The sequence below is a fragment of the Pseudophryne corroboree genome, chromosome 11, assembly GCF_028390025.1.
Source record: "Pseudophryne corroboree isolate aPseCor3 chromosome 11, aPseCor3.hap2, whole genome shotgun sequence".
NCBI classification, from domain to species: domain Eukaryota; kingdom Metazoa; phylum Chordata; class Amphibia; order Anura; family Myobatrachidae; genus Pseudophryne; species Pseudophryne corroboree.
The window spans coordinates 323,897,808-323,911,025 of record NC_086454.1 but is presented as its reverse complement, the minus strand read 5'-3'; the positions used below and the strand labels follow the sequence as shown (position 1 = coordinate 323,911,025).

Here is a 13,218-nt window from a genome sequence, read left to right as displayed (position 1 = left end):
TAACCTAATGAATGTTCCAGAGCTCCCAGCTGTCAGACCAGGACTGTGCAGCCCTATACAGCAGAATCCAGCATAACCTAAGGAAGGTGCCTGAGCGCCCAGCTGTCAGACCAGGACTGTGCAGCCCTATACAGCAGAATCCAGCATAACCTAAGGAAGGTGCCTGAGCTCCCAGCTGTCAGACCAGGACTGTGCAGCCATATACACCAGAATCCAGCATAACCTAATGAATGTTCCAGAGCTCCCAGCTGTCAGACCAGGACTGTGCAGCCCTATACAGCAGAATCCAGCATAACCTACGTAAGGTGCCTGAGCTCCCACCTGTCAGACCAGGACTGTGCAGCCCTATACAGCAGAATCCAGCATAACCTAATGAATGTTCCAGAGCTCCCAGCTGTCAGACCAGGACTGTGCAGCCCTATACAGCAGAATCCAGCATAACCTACGTAAGGTGCCTGAGCTCCCAGCTGTCAGACCAGGACTGTGCAGCCCTATACAGCAGAATCCAGCATAACCTACGTAAGGTGCCTGAGCTCCCAGCTGTCAGACCAGGACTGTGCAGCCCTATACAGCAGAATCCAGCATAACCTAAGGAAGGTGCCTGAGTGCCCAGCTGTCAGACCAGGACTGTGCAGCCATATACACCAGAATCCAGCATAACCTAATGAATGTTCCAGAGCTCCCAGCTGTCAGACCAGGACTGTGCAGCCCTATACAGCAGAATCCAGCATAACCTAAGGAAGGTGCCTGAGCGCCCAGCTGTCAGACCAGGACTGTGCAGCCATATACACCAGAATCCAGCATAACCTAATGAATGTTCCAGAGCTCCCAGCTGTCAGACCAGGACTGTGCAGCCCTATACAGCAGAATCCAGCACAACATAATGAATGTTCCAGAGCTCCCAGCTGTCAGACCAGGACTGTGCAGCCCTATACAGCAGAATCCAGCATAACCTAATGAATGTTCCAGAGCTCCCAGCTGTCAGACCAGGACTGTGCAGCCCTATATAGCAGAATCCAGCATAACCTAATGAATGTTCCAGAGCTCCCAGCTGTCAGACCAGGACTGTGCAGCCCTATATAGCAGAATCCAGCATAACCTAATGAATGTTCCAGAGCTCCCAGCTGTCAGACCAGGACTGTGCAGCCCTATACAGCAGAATCCAGCATAACCTAATGAATGTTCCAGAGCTCCCAGCTGTCAGACCAGGACTGTGCAGCCCTATACAGCAGAATCCAGCATAACCTAAGGAAGGTGCCTGAGCGCCCAGCTGTCAGACCAGGACTGTGCAGCCCTATACAGCAGAATCCAGCATAACCTAATGAATGTTCCAGAGCTCCCAGCTGTCAGACCAGGACTGTGCAGCCCTATACAGCAGAATCCAGCATAACCTAATGAATGTTCCTGAGCTCCCAGCTGTCAGACCAGGACTGTGCAGCCCTATACAGCAGAATCCAGCATAACCTAAGGAAGGTGCCTGAGTGCCCAGCTGTCAGACCAGGACTGTGCAGCCATATACACCAGAATCCAGCATAACCTAATGAATGTTCCAGAGCTCCCAGCTGTCAGACCAGGACTGTGCAGCCCTATACAGCAGAATCCAGCATAACCTAAGGAAGGTGCCTGAGCGCCCAGCTGTCAGACCAGGACTGTGCAGCCATATACACCAGAATCCAGCATAACCTAATGAATGTTCCAGAGCTCCCAGCTGTCAGACCAGGACTGTGCAGCCCTATACAGCAGAATCCAGCATAACCTACGTAAGGTGCCTGAGCTCCCACCTGTCAGACCAGGACTGTGCAGCCCTATACAGCAGAATCCAGCATAACCTAATGAATGTTCCAGAGCTCCCAGCTGTCAGACCAGGACTGTGCAGCCCTATACAGCAGAATCCAGCATAACCTAAGGAAGGTGCCTGAGCGCCCAGCTGTCAGACCAGGACTGTGCAGCCCTATACAGCAGAATCCAGCATAACCTAAGGAAGGTGCCTGAGCTCCCAGCTGTCAGACCAGGACTGTGCAGCCATATACACCAGAATCCAGCATAACCTAATGAATGTTCCAGAGCTCCCAGCTGTCAGACCAGGACTGTGCAGCCCTATACAGCAGAATCCAGCATAACCTACGTAAGGTGCCTGAGCTCCCACCTGTCAGACCAGGACTGTGCAGCCCTATACAGCAGAATCCAGCATAACCTAATGAATGTTCCAGAGCTCCCAGCTGTCAGACCAGGACTGTGCAGCCCTATACAGCAGAATCCAGCATAACCTACGTAAGGTGCCTGAGCTCCCAGCTGTCAGACCAGGACTGTGCAGCCCTATACAGCAGAATCCAGCATAACCTACGTAAGGTGCCTGAGCTCCCAGCTGTCAGACCAGGACTGTGCAGCCCTATACAGCAGAATCCAGCATAACCTAAGGAAGGTGCCTGAGTGCCCAGCTGTCAGACCAGGACTGTGCAGCCATATACACCAGAATCCAGCATAACCTAATGAATGTTCCAGAGCTCCCAGCTGTCAGACCAGGACTGTGCAGCCCTATACAGCAGAATCCAGCATAACCTAAGGAAGGTGCCTGAGCGCCCAGCTGTCAGACCAGGACTGTGCAGCCATATACACCAGAATCCAGCATAACCTAATGAATGTTCCAGAGCTCCCAGCTGTCAGACCAGGACTGTGCAGCCCTATACAGCAGAATCCAGCACAACATAATGAATGTTCCAGAGCTCCCAGCTGTCAGACCAGGACTGTGCAGCCCTATACAGCAGAATCCAGCATAACCTAATGAATGTTCCAGAGCTCCCAGCTGTCAGACCAGGACTGTGCAGCCCTATACAGCAGAATCCAGCATAACCTACGTAAGGTGCCTGAGCTCCCACCTGTCAGACCAGGACTGTGCAGCCCTATACAGCAGAATCCAGCATAACCTAATGAATGTTCCAGAGCTCCCAGCTGTCAGACCAGGACTGTGCAGCCCTATACAGCAGAATCCAGCATAACCTAAGGAAGGTGCCTGAGCGCCCAGCTGTCAGACCAGGACTGTGCAGCCCTATACAGCAGAATCCAGCATAACCTAAGGAAGGTGCCTGAGCTCCCAGCTGTCAGACCAGGACTGTGCAGCCATATACACCAGAATCCAGCATAACCTAATGAATGTTCCAGAGCTCCCAGCTGTCAGACCAGGACTGTGCAGCCCTATACAGCAGAATCCAGCATAACCTACGTAAGGTGCCTGAGCTCTAACCTGTCAGACCAGGACTGTGCAGCCCTATACAGCAGAATCCAGCATAACCTAATGAATGTTCCAGAGCTCCCAGCTGTCAGACCAGGACTGTGCAGCCCTATACAGCAGAATCCAGCATAACCTACGTAAGGTGCCTGAGCTCCCAGCTGTCAGACCAGGACTGTGCAGCCCTATACAGCAGAATCCAGCATAACCTACGTAAGGTGCCTGAGCTCCCAGCTGTCAGACCAGGACTGTGCAGCCCTATACAGCAGAATCCAGCATAACCTACGTAAGGTGCCTGAGCTCCCACCTGTCAGACCAGGACTGTGCAGCCCTATACAGCAGAATCCAGCATAACCTACGTAAGGTGCCTGAGCTCCCAGCTGTCAGACCAGGACTGTGCAGCCCTATACAGCAGGATCCTGCATAACCTACGTAAGGTGCCTGAGCTCCCAGCTGTCAGACCAGGCAGAGCAGCCATATACAGCAGGATCCTGCATAACCTACGTAAGGTGCCTGAGCTCCCACCTGTCAGACCAGGACTGTGCAGCCCTATACAGCAGAATCCAGCATAGCCTACGTAAGGTGCCTGAGCTCCCAGCTGTCAGACCAGGACTGTGCAGCCCTATACAGCAGAATCCAGCATAACCTACGTAAGGTGCCTGAGCTCCCAGCTGTCAGACCAGGACTGTGCAGCCCTATACAGCAGAATCCAGCATAACCTACGTAAGGTGCCTGAGCTCCCAGCTGTCAGACCAGGCAGAGCAGCCATATACAGCAGAATCCAGCATAACCTACGTAAGGTGCCTGAGCTCCCAGCTGTCAGACCAGGCAGAGCAGCCATATACAGCAGGATCCTGCATAACCTACGTAAGGTGCCTGAGCTCCCAGCTGTCAGACCAGGGCCGAGGAGAGATGTCTGGGTATTTGTGGATCTTCATTACCTTGATCTGTATGTTTTTGATGAGATGGTACATATGCTGGGTGCCGCCTGACAGTAAGGGCAGGTACCCTGTGCCAGGACGTTGGTATCGCCTGAAGAGGCTCCTGTACCTGGGGCTGATGCACTGGTCTCCTAAGAAAGCGACCTCATATTGGGGACTGTGCAAAACACAATCTCAGTGCAAAGGAAAAGAATACGCTGGGCTGCGGTCTCCTCGGGACCTGGAGAATGTGCAAGCACTGGCCGATCATCCACACGTAAGTCTTCTGTCTCATGTAGAAGTGCTCATGGCAGACACACCAGCTACGGGGGACTACAAGTGCCAGCATGTCCTGCTACTCAGGCAGCCAGTTCTGAAAGAGCTACTAGGGCGCTGCGGTGCACAGTGTTTATGTCGCACAACAGGGACGTCCAGTGGCGTAAGTTCGTCACAGTTGCCCGGAGGCAAGATAAATATTGGTGCCCCCCTATTTCCTATATTAAGATAAATATATGTGTGTGTGTGTGTGTGTGTGTGTGTGTGTGTGTGTGTGTGTGTGTGTGTGTATATATGGAGTGTTCTGAATTTTTTTTATATATTACTGTATTTATACATTTAATTGTCTTTTATTTTAAATCACACATTTCTTAGCAGTCATACCCAGGATTAGAACCCATTACACTGACAGCAGACACTTTACTCATACCTCCCAACTGTCCCGATTTTTGCGGGACAGTCCCGTTTTTTGGGGACTGTCCCGCTGTCCCACCCGCGGGCCACAGTGTCCCCGCGGTGGAGGGGTCAGTTGGGTGGCTCTGTCAATCGCTGCTCTAATAGACGCTGTGCGCATGCGCACAGCGTCTATTCAGTGGAGTCACAGGGAGAGGGAGCATGCCAGCGCCTCACAGAGCGCTGGGCATGCCCCCTCAGTGACGAAACGGGGACGTGGCTCGCGATCGCGGGTCCTCCGTGAAGCCACGCCCCCTTTTCATAGGTCACGCCCCCTTTTCGGGAGCGCGCGCAGCTTCGCAGCGCGAGTGTCCCACGCCACAAGAAAACAAAGTTGGGAGGTATGCTTTACTGATGGAGTTATTTGCTCCTGTGCAGGAAGCATGAGAATTCTAACTATATGAAGTTACGTGTAATTGTCAGAGAAGTATCTTCATATAATTATAATTCTCATATTTCCTATACAGGAGCATATAGCGTCATCAGTAAGGTGTCTGCTTCCAGTGTTATAGGTTGTGGTTTCTAATCCTCGGTGTGATACTTGTAAAATGTGTATATTCAGTATAATAAATAGGGTGTGATCTGTAAGGTGCAGGGACCAGTGAAGAAGTTGGCCACTGAAAAGACAGCGACAGCTATCAATTAACTTAATTCAATGGTGTCACAGAATGGGAGGAGAGGTGCCCCCTTCAGAGCAGGAGCCCGGCGGCAGATGACTCCGTTGCCTCCCAGAGTTCTGCCTCTGGGGACGTCTCAGAGTCTGTATGGTGTTACATGGAGTCGCACCTTGCGGTCACTGTAAAGACAATACAGCTCCTAGAACAAGTCTTCCACTTCTGTGATCCGCTGCTGCATCCAGAAATGTAAGCATCGGGTCATTTGCAAAAGCACTGCCCATCTGATTACTACTCTGCCGGGTCTAGGATATTTGCATCGTAAGGCACAGACCACGGCCTCAGTTTCCCAAGAAAACAGGGGCGACACAGTGCTGTATTGTAGAACAGGCCCCAGTGCTGCCCCCACTTGGGGGCACTGCAAACCGACGGCGCAGGACCCATTCTGCACATGCACAGTCATCCCGCCATCAGTGTTGTACGTTAACCTTTTGGGTCAAGCACAAGAGATATTGGGGGTCATTCCGAGTTGTTTGCTCGTTATTTTTTTCTCGCAATGGAGCGATTAGTCGCTAATGCGCATGCGCAATGTCCGCAGTGCGACTGCGCCAAGTAAATTTGCTATGCAATTAGGTATTTTACTCACGGCATTACGAGGTTTTTTCTTCGTTCTGGTGATCGTAATGTGATTGACAGGAAGTGGGTGTTTCTGGGCGGAAACTGCCCGTTTTATGGGAGTGTGTGAAAAAATGCTACCATTTCTGGGAAAAACGTGGGAGTGGCTGGAGAAACGGAGGAGTGTCTGGGCGAACGCTGGGTGTGTTTGTGACGTCAAACGAGGAACGAAACTGACTGAACTGATCGCAGATGCCGAGTAAGTCTGGAGCTACTCAGAAACTGCTAAGAAGTGTCTATTCGCAATTCTGCTAATCTTTCGTTCGCAATTTTGATAAGCTAAGATACACTCCCAGAGGGCGGCGGCTTAGCGTGTGCAAAGCTGCTAAAAGCAACTTGCGAGTGAACAACTCGGAATGACCCCCCATTGGGGCGATATTAGCTGCTATTTCTGCGTCTTAGAGATTGGCGCAATAGAGCAAATAAAAGAAATCAATGTTAATATATTTCCCGGCTTTTCATTTCAGGCTATAGACTCCGTGTATTTCACCGCATTCACAGAGGAGGGCACAAGCTTTATCATTACTCGTATTGCCAGGAGGCCGGGGAATCAGTGTGAAGTGTGGCTCTTCATGAGGCTGGACCGAGTTGGGGATTTCCAAGTAAGTTTGAATTAAAAATTTAAAGGGACAGTGACATTGTGTGTGCAATCCAGGACAATGCAAGCAGAACATGGACATATGTACAGCACTTAGAGTCCTCACAGTGACCATAGCGCAGTCTGCTGACCATCTACTCTCTGCTTCTTTCTACAGCATCCCGCGCACCCCACCACCATCCTGCGTGCTGACTCCGACATGTGCTGGAGCGGTGGGGGGCTCACCGTGGAATGCAAGGAGCCGTATGCTACATGGGCGATTTCATTTAATGGTTTATTGAGGTACATACTACATACATCTTCCTGTGTGTGTCACGCGTGATGTGTCTCAGAGAGGGGATCCTGTGTGATTTATAACGTTATATCTAGCTGTCTGCGTGTGCTGTCAGTTGATATATGACATAAGCACATGATATATGCTTTCTTTAGGTTCATGTCAGTTTCATTTGTAGGTTTTTACTTAAGATTGATTGCTGCTGATTGCAAGCTCTTCTGTATACATTGGGGCATACTTGCCTATATTTTGGCTGAGGGAGCAGCCAGATCACATGGGGGGGGGGGGGGCGTGGAGGAGGCGGTACAGAAGCATGGTGACGCGATCACGTCTTTGTAGCCCTGCCCCCGCTTTACAATGCCCACATTACCAGCATTGTAAAGCGAGGGCGGGGCTACGATGATGCATTTTAGCACAAATTGCGTCATTGCCCCGCCCTCTGCTGTGTGACGGGTTGCCGCGGTGAACGCGGGAGACTTGCCCACTTCTTCAGGGGGAGTGCCACACGATTTTTGGGAGCCTCCCGGCCTTTCCAGGAGAGTAGGCAAGTATGCATGGGATGCAGTCAATTTATCGACAATCAAAATCCCGACAGTCAAAATACTGACAGCAATTGACCGACTGTCAAAATCTCGACACGGTCAAAATGCCGACATGGTCAAAATACCGACATTTAAAATACAGACAAGGTCAAAAATACCAACATGAGTTTTTCGTGATTTTTTAATTGAAACCGACTTGTTCATACTTTTCCATCCCAGTGGACCTGGAGGGGGAATATAATAGTGTGCCGAGTGCAGCGAGGCACCGTGCCCGAAGCGCGAGCCATGCGAGGGGACGCGGTACACTTATATGGTGTCCATGTCGACGTGTGTCGACATACACACACAACAGGAAAACCTCAGGTCGGCATTTTGACCTGTCGACATTTTACATGTCGGTATTTTGACCTTGTCTGTATTTTAAATGTCGGTGTTTTGTCCATGTCGGGATTTTGACCTTGTCGGGATATTGACCGTCGGTCAATTGCTGACGGGATTTCGACCGTTGGGATTTCGATTGTAGGTATTTCATACTGATCCCGTATGCATAGGGGTATATTTACTAAAGGCGGGTTTTTAGAAATGGAGATGTAGTAACCAATCAGATTCTAGCTGTTATCTTTTAAAAGGTGCTGAATAAATGTTAAGTAGGATCTGATTGTTTGCTTTTGGCATTTGGCAACATCTATACTTCTAAAAACCCACACTTTAGTAAATATGAAATCATTACAAAACTCACAAGCCAGATGTGACACAGCAATGACATTCATTTTTTAGATGTTCTTCTCCACTTTAGCAACATTGATACTGTTTTTCGATACAGAACATTTCCGTTACCTAGGAGACTGCACCACAGACCTTCACTTCTATACTACCCTTGACTGATGAACGTTAGAGATTCTCCATCTCAATAAGTACATATAGGAAAATACCCTCTTTCAGTATAATACATGGCACTGTGGGAGCTCACAATGCACTCTGTTAGGTGCTGATCTTTCAATTGTATCAATTATGGAAGTGGGCAATATGTATCAAACCTTGGAGAGATATAAAGTATCAACATATCAGCTTCTAACTGTCATTTTTCAAACACGTCCTGTAAAATGGCAGTTAGGAGCTGATTGGTTGGTGCTTTATCTTTCTCCAAGGTTTGATACTTCTCACCCACAGTAAATGAGTGTACAGCCATGGCTTTTGTGCACTTTAAATCACTTGTACATTTATTTCCGCCCTATCTTTCAGAAAGGGACCGTTCCGACACCATGACAGCGAAGACGATGGAGAAACTGTTCACGTGAAATTTACTCTGCTGTGAGATAATGCATTTACTGTCATTTCTATGGGGAAATGTTATTACAGATTTGTTGTTCCTAGGAAAAATAGGGTAACCTAGTTAGAAACATTTCCACACGTCTTTGTGCAGACGGAACCGGCATGTACATGTGATTATACAGTCAGTACAAGCTTACATGGGGACAGGAGTTTGCCCCCCCCCCCCCCCCTCATCCCATCCAAGTCCACCCCCAACTCCAAATTAGTGATTCTTTGCATGCTCCTCTTTTATATATATGTGTGTGTGTATATATATATATATATATATATATATATATATATATATATATATATACACACACATATACACACAGTGGTGCAAGTAGAAAAAAATCGTTAGTTTGCGCGCGCATGGCAAACATGGGGCGTGGCCATTGAAATTGGGGGCGTAATACACATGTGACCCAAATAGTGCAGTGCCAGATACACATATGCCTCCACAGTGCCAGATATGCCTGCACAGTGCCAGATACAAACATGCCCCCATAGTGCAAGATACACATATGCCTTCACAGTGCCAGATATGCCCCCACAGTGCTAGATATGCCCACACAGTGCCAGATACACATATGCCCCCTCAGTGCCAGATATGCCCACACAGTGCCAGATACACATATGCCCCCTCAGTGCCAGATATGCCCCCGCATTGCCAAATACACATATGCCCCCTCAGTGCCAGATATGCCCCCGCATTGCCAAATACACATGCCCCCACAGTGCTAGATACACATATTCTGCCACGTTGCAGATATGCCCCCGCATTGCAAAATACACATGCCACCCACAGTGCTAGATATGCCCCCACAGTGCCAGATACACATATTCCCCCATGTTGCTAGATATGCCCCCACATTGCCAGATACACATGCCCCCACGGTGTCAGATATGTCTCCACAGTGCAAGTTTAGATATTTTTACCTGTGCGTTGCCCGGGGTTTCATGCGCGTTGCCAGGGGTCTCCAGCACGTTGCTATGGGTTTCATGCGCGTCGCCAGGGATCTCCAGCATGTTGCTATGGATTTCCTGTGCATTGCCAGGGGTTTCCTGCGCATTGCCTTGGGTCTCCTCCGAGTTCCCAAAGGTCTCCTCCGCGTTGCCAGGGGTTTCCTGCATGTTGCCAGGGGGGTTCCCTGCGAGTTGCCAGGGGTCTCCCGGCCCCTGTTCCAGTAAAGTATGGGAGGGAGTGTGGAGGCTTCAGAATGTATAATTCTAGCCCCTGCAGCCCCCGCAGTGGATTGAGATGCGCTGGGGTCTGCGGAAGCGCTGCCGTACATTACAGTGTGAAAAAAACCCTTAAAAGGCCCGCCGCCGGGGAGACAGGTGCTAGAGGTCAAATGTGACGCCTGTCTGCCTTCGCGGTGGCCATTTTTGGTGGGGGGGGGTTTACATAGAAATGTACGCAAGCGCTACTGCAGCCCCCAGCGCATCTCAATTCACTCACTGCGGGGGCGGCTGCGGCTGCAACTGTACGGAATCGGCGCCTATGCTTTGGGCCCCTTGACAGAGGTGGGCCCCAGTGCAAGGCACTGCTTGCACTGGCGGGAATTCCGCCACTGCCCATGTCCATTCTCCTATAAATGTCCGGAATGCCCATGTAAGAGAACGGTGACAGGAAAAATGCAACATTATGGAAAAGGTAATTCAACTCATCCCAACATCTGATTTATCCAAATGAATCCATTGTTGCATTAATTATAATTAGTATTTCTTTAGACAAAAGGCAGGCAACCTCCAGCAGCTGTAGTACTACAAGTCCCAGCAGGTCCACTGGCAGCTGGCAGGACATGCTGGGAGAGAGAACATGGCTGCTTATGTCTGCAGTAGACAATTAAGGAGAACTCTGTATTTTGCGCAGTGAATTATAGTACCTGCCTATCTTCCCACATACAGCTGGACGGCCATCACCGATGTGTTCGACTTTGATTGGGACTTAAACCCCGGCATAGTCGCAGATGCCCTGGCCCTGGAGAAAATGAGCTCGGAATTCCTGAAAGTGATAAAAAAGTAAGAATAATATTTTAGACGAAAGAAGACGTCCTATCGCCAACATATATAGCAGTGTAGTGCAACAAATGGACAACGATAAGTGCAAAATTTGCCTGGTCAGTAGCTTTATTTAATACTATAATTTCTACCCATTCTTTGCACGGGAGTTTCTGATTTTCACGGTTGTACATTTAAATGAGTGTTAAAAATTTGGTAAATCGATAGAAGTAAATTTGAGACGTGTTAATGTAAGTAAATATAAATCCATGGTTCTTGGCATTACCCGAGGAGCACCCGTAACAGATACGGTAAAAAGTGACAGGACCATTTTTGTAGTTTATTCAATTCTACCCACTGGAGGTGACATCCAATTTTTAACCGATTGTCCGTTTCGGCGTTATTGTTCACGCAACGCAAGCCACCATCAGTAATGATGTCTTTATATCAATCCCCTGTTCATCCCCTTAGGGGAGGTTTATTAAAATTCTGATTACTTAGTTTTCCTATTTCCCACCTGAAGAATACCTACTGTATGTGAAATTTCATCTTACTAACATATCGGGAAGTAGGGTGGCCAATCCCAGGATCGGGATCGGTGGGATCCCGGGATTTAGGCCCAAAAATGGCCTGGGATTGGCCTCCCCATCGGGGAGTAAGAGAATTAGTGATCAGTCAGTCGGTCAGTGAGTAAAGGGCTTTTGCATTTATATTAGAGATGAGCGCCTGAAATTTTTCGGGTTTTGTGTTTTGGTTTTGGGTTCGGTTCCGCGGCCGTGTTTTGGGTTCGAACGCGTTTTGGCAAAACCTCACCGAATTTTTTTTGTCGGATTCGGGTGTGTTTTGGATTCGGGTGTTTTTTTCAAAAAACACTAAAAAACAGCTTAAATCATAGAATTTGGGGGTCATTTTGATCCCAAAGTATTATTAACCTCAAAAACCATAATTTACACTCATTTTCAGTCTATTCTGAATACCTCACACCTCACAATATTATTTTTAGTCCTAAAATTTGCACCGAGGTCGCTGTGTGAGTAAGATAAGCGACCCTAGTGGCCGACACAAACACCGGGCCCATCTAGGAGTGGCACTGCAGTGTCACGCAGGATGTCCCTTCCAAAAAACCCTCCCCAAACAGCACATGACGCAAAGAAAAAAAGAGGCGCAATGAGGTAGCTGTGTGAGTAAGATTAGCGACCCTAGTGGCCGACACAAACACCGGGCCCATCTAGGAGTGGCACTGCAGTGTCACGCAGGATGGCCCTTCCAAAAAACCCTCCCCAAACAGCACATGACGCAAAGAAAAAAAGAGGCGCAATGAGGTAGCTGACTGTGTGAGTAAGATTAGCGACCCTAGTGGCCGACACAAACACCGGGCACATCTAGGAGTGGCACTGCAGTGTCACGCAGGATGTCCCTTCCAAAAAACCCTCCCCAAACAGCACATGACGCAAAGAAAAAAAGAGGCGCAATGAGGTAGCTGTGTGAGTAAGATTAGCGACCCTAGTGGCCGACACAAACACCGGGCCCATCTAGGAGTGGCACTGCAGTGTCACGCAGGGTGTCCCTTCCAAAAAACCCACCCCAATCAGCACATGATGCAAAGAAAAAGAAAAGAAAAAAGAGGTGCAAGATGGAATTATCCTTGGGCCCTCCCACCCACCCTTATGTTGTATAAACAAAACAGGACATGCACACTTTAACCAACCCATCATTTCAGTGACAGGGTCTGCCACACGACTGTGACTGATATGACGGGTTGGTTTGGACCCCCCCCAAAAAAGAAGCAATTAATCTCTCCTTGCACAAACTGGCTCTACAGAGGCAAGATGTCCACCTCATCTTCACCCTCCGACATATCACCGTGTACATCCCCCTCCTCACAGATTATCAATTCGTCCCCACTGGAATCCACCATCTCAGCTCCCTGTGTACTTTGTGGAGGCAATTGCTGCTGGTCAATGTCTCCGCGGAGGAATTGATTATAATTCATTTTAATGAACATCATCTTCTCCACATTTTCTGGATGTAACCTCGTACGCCGATTGCTGACAAGGTGAGCGGCGGCACTAAACACTCTTTCGGAGTACACACTTGTGGGAGGGCAACTTAGGTAGAATAAAGCCAGTTTGTGCAAGGGCCTCCAAATTGCCTCTTTTTCCTGCCAGTATAAGTACGGACTGTGTGACGTGCCTACTTGGATGCGGTCACTCATATAATCCTCCACCATTCTATCAATGTTGAGAGAATCATATGCAGTGACAGTAGACGACATGTCCGTAATCGTTGTCAGGTCCTTCAGTCCGGACCAGATGTCAGCATCAG

The 13,218-nt window shown here is 49.0% G+C and overlaps 1 protein-coding gene across 1 annotated transcript in view; it reads left to right on the top strand.

Annotated features, from left to right (window-relative positions):
* The first annotated feature begins 3,474 nt into the window (after positions 1 to 3,474).
* The window catches only part of LOC134969623 (uncharacterized), a 52,961-nt gene continuing 43,217 nt past the window's right edge, over positions 3,475 to 13,218 (top strand). The window contains exons 1-5 of the mRNA XM_063945692.1: positions 3,475 to 4,423; positions 6,632 to 6,766; positions 6,920 to 7,044; positions 8,821 to 8,889; positions 10,801 to 10,914. Coding sequence (XP_063801762.1) covers positions 4,139 to 4,423; positions 6,632 to 6,766; positions 6,920 to 7,044; positions 8,821 to 8,889; positions 10,801 to 10,914 — 728 coding nt within the window. The 5' untranslated portion in view covers positions 3,475 to 4,138. The remainder of the gene's footprint in view (positions 4,424 to 6,631; positions 6,767 to 6,919; positions 7,045 to 8,820; positions 8,890 to 10,800; positions 10,915 to 13,218) is intronic.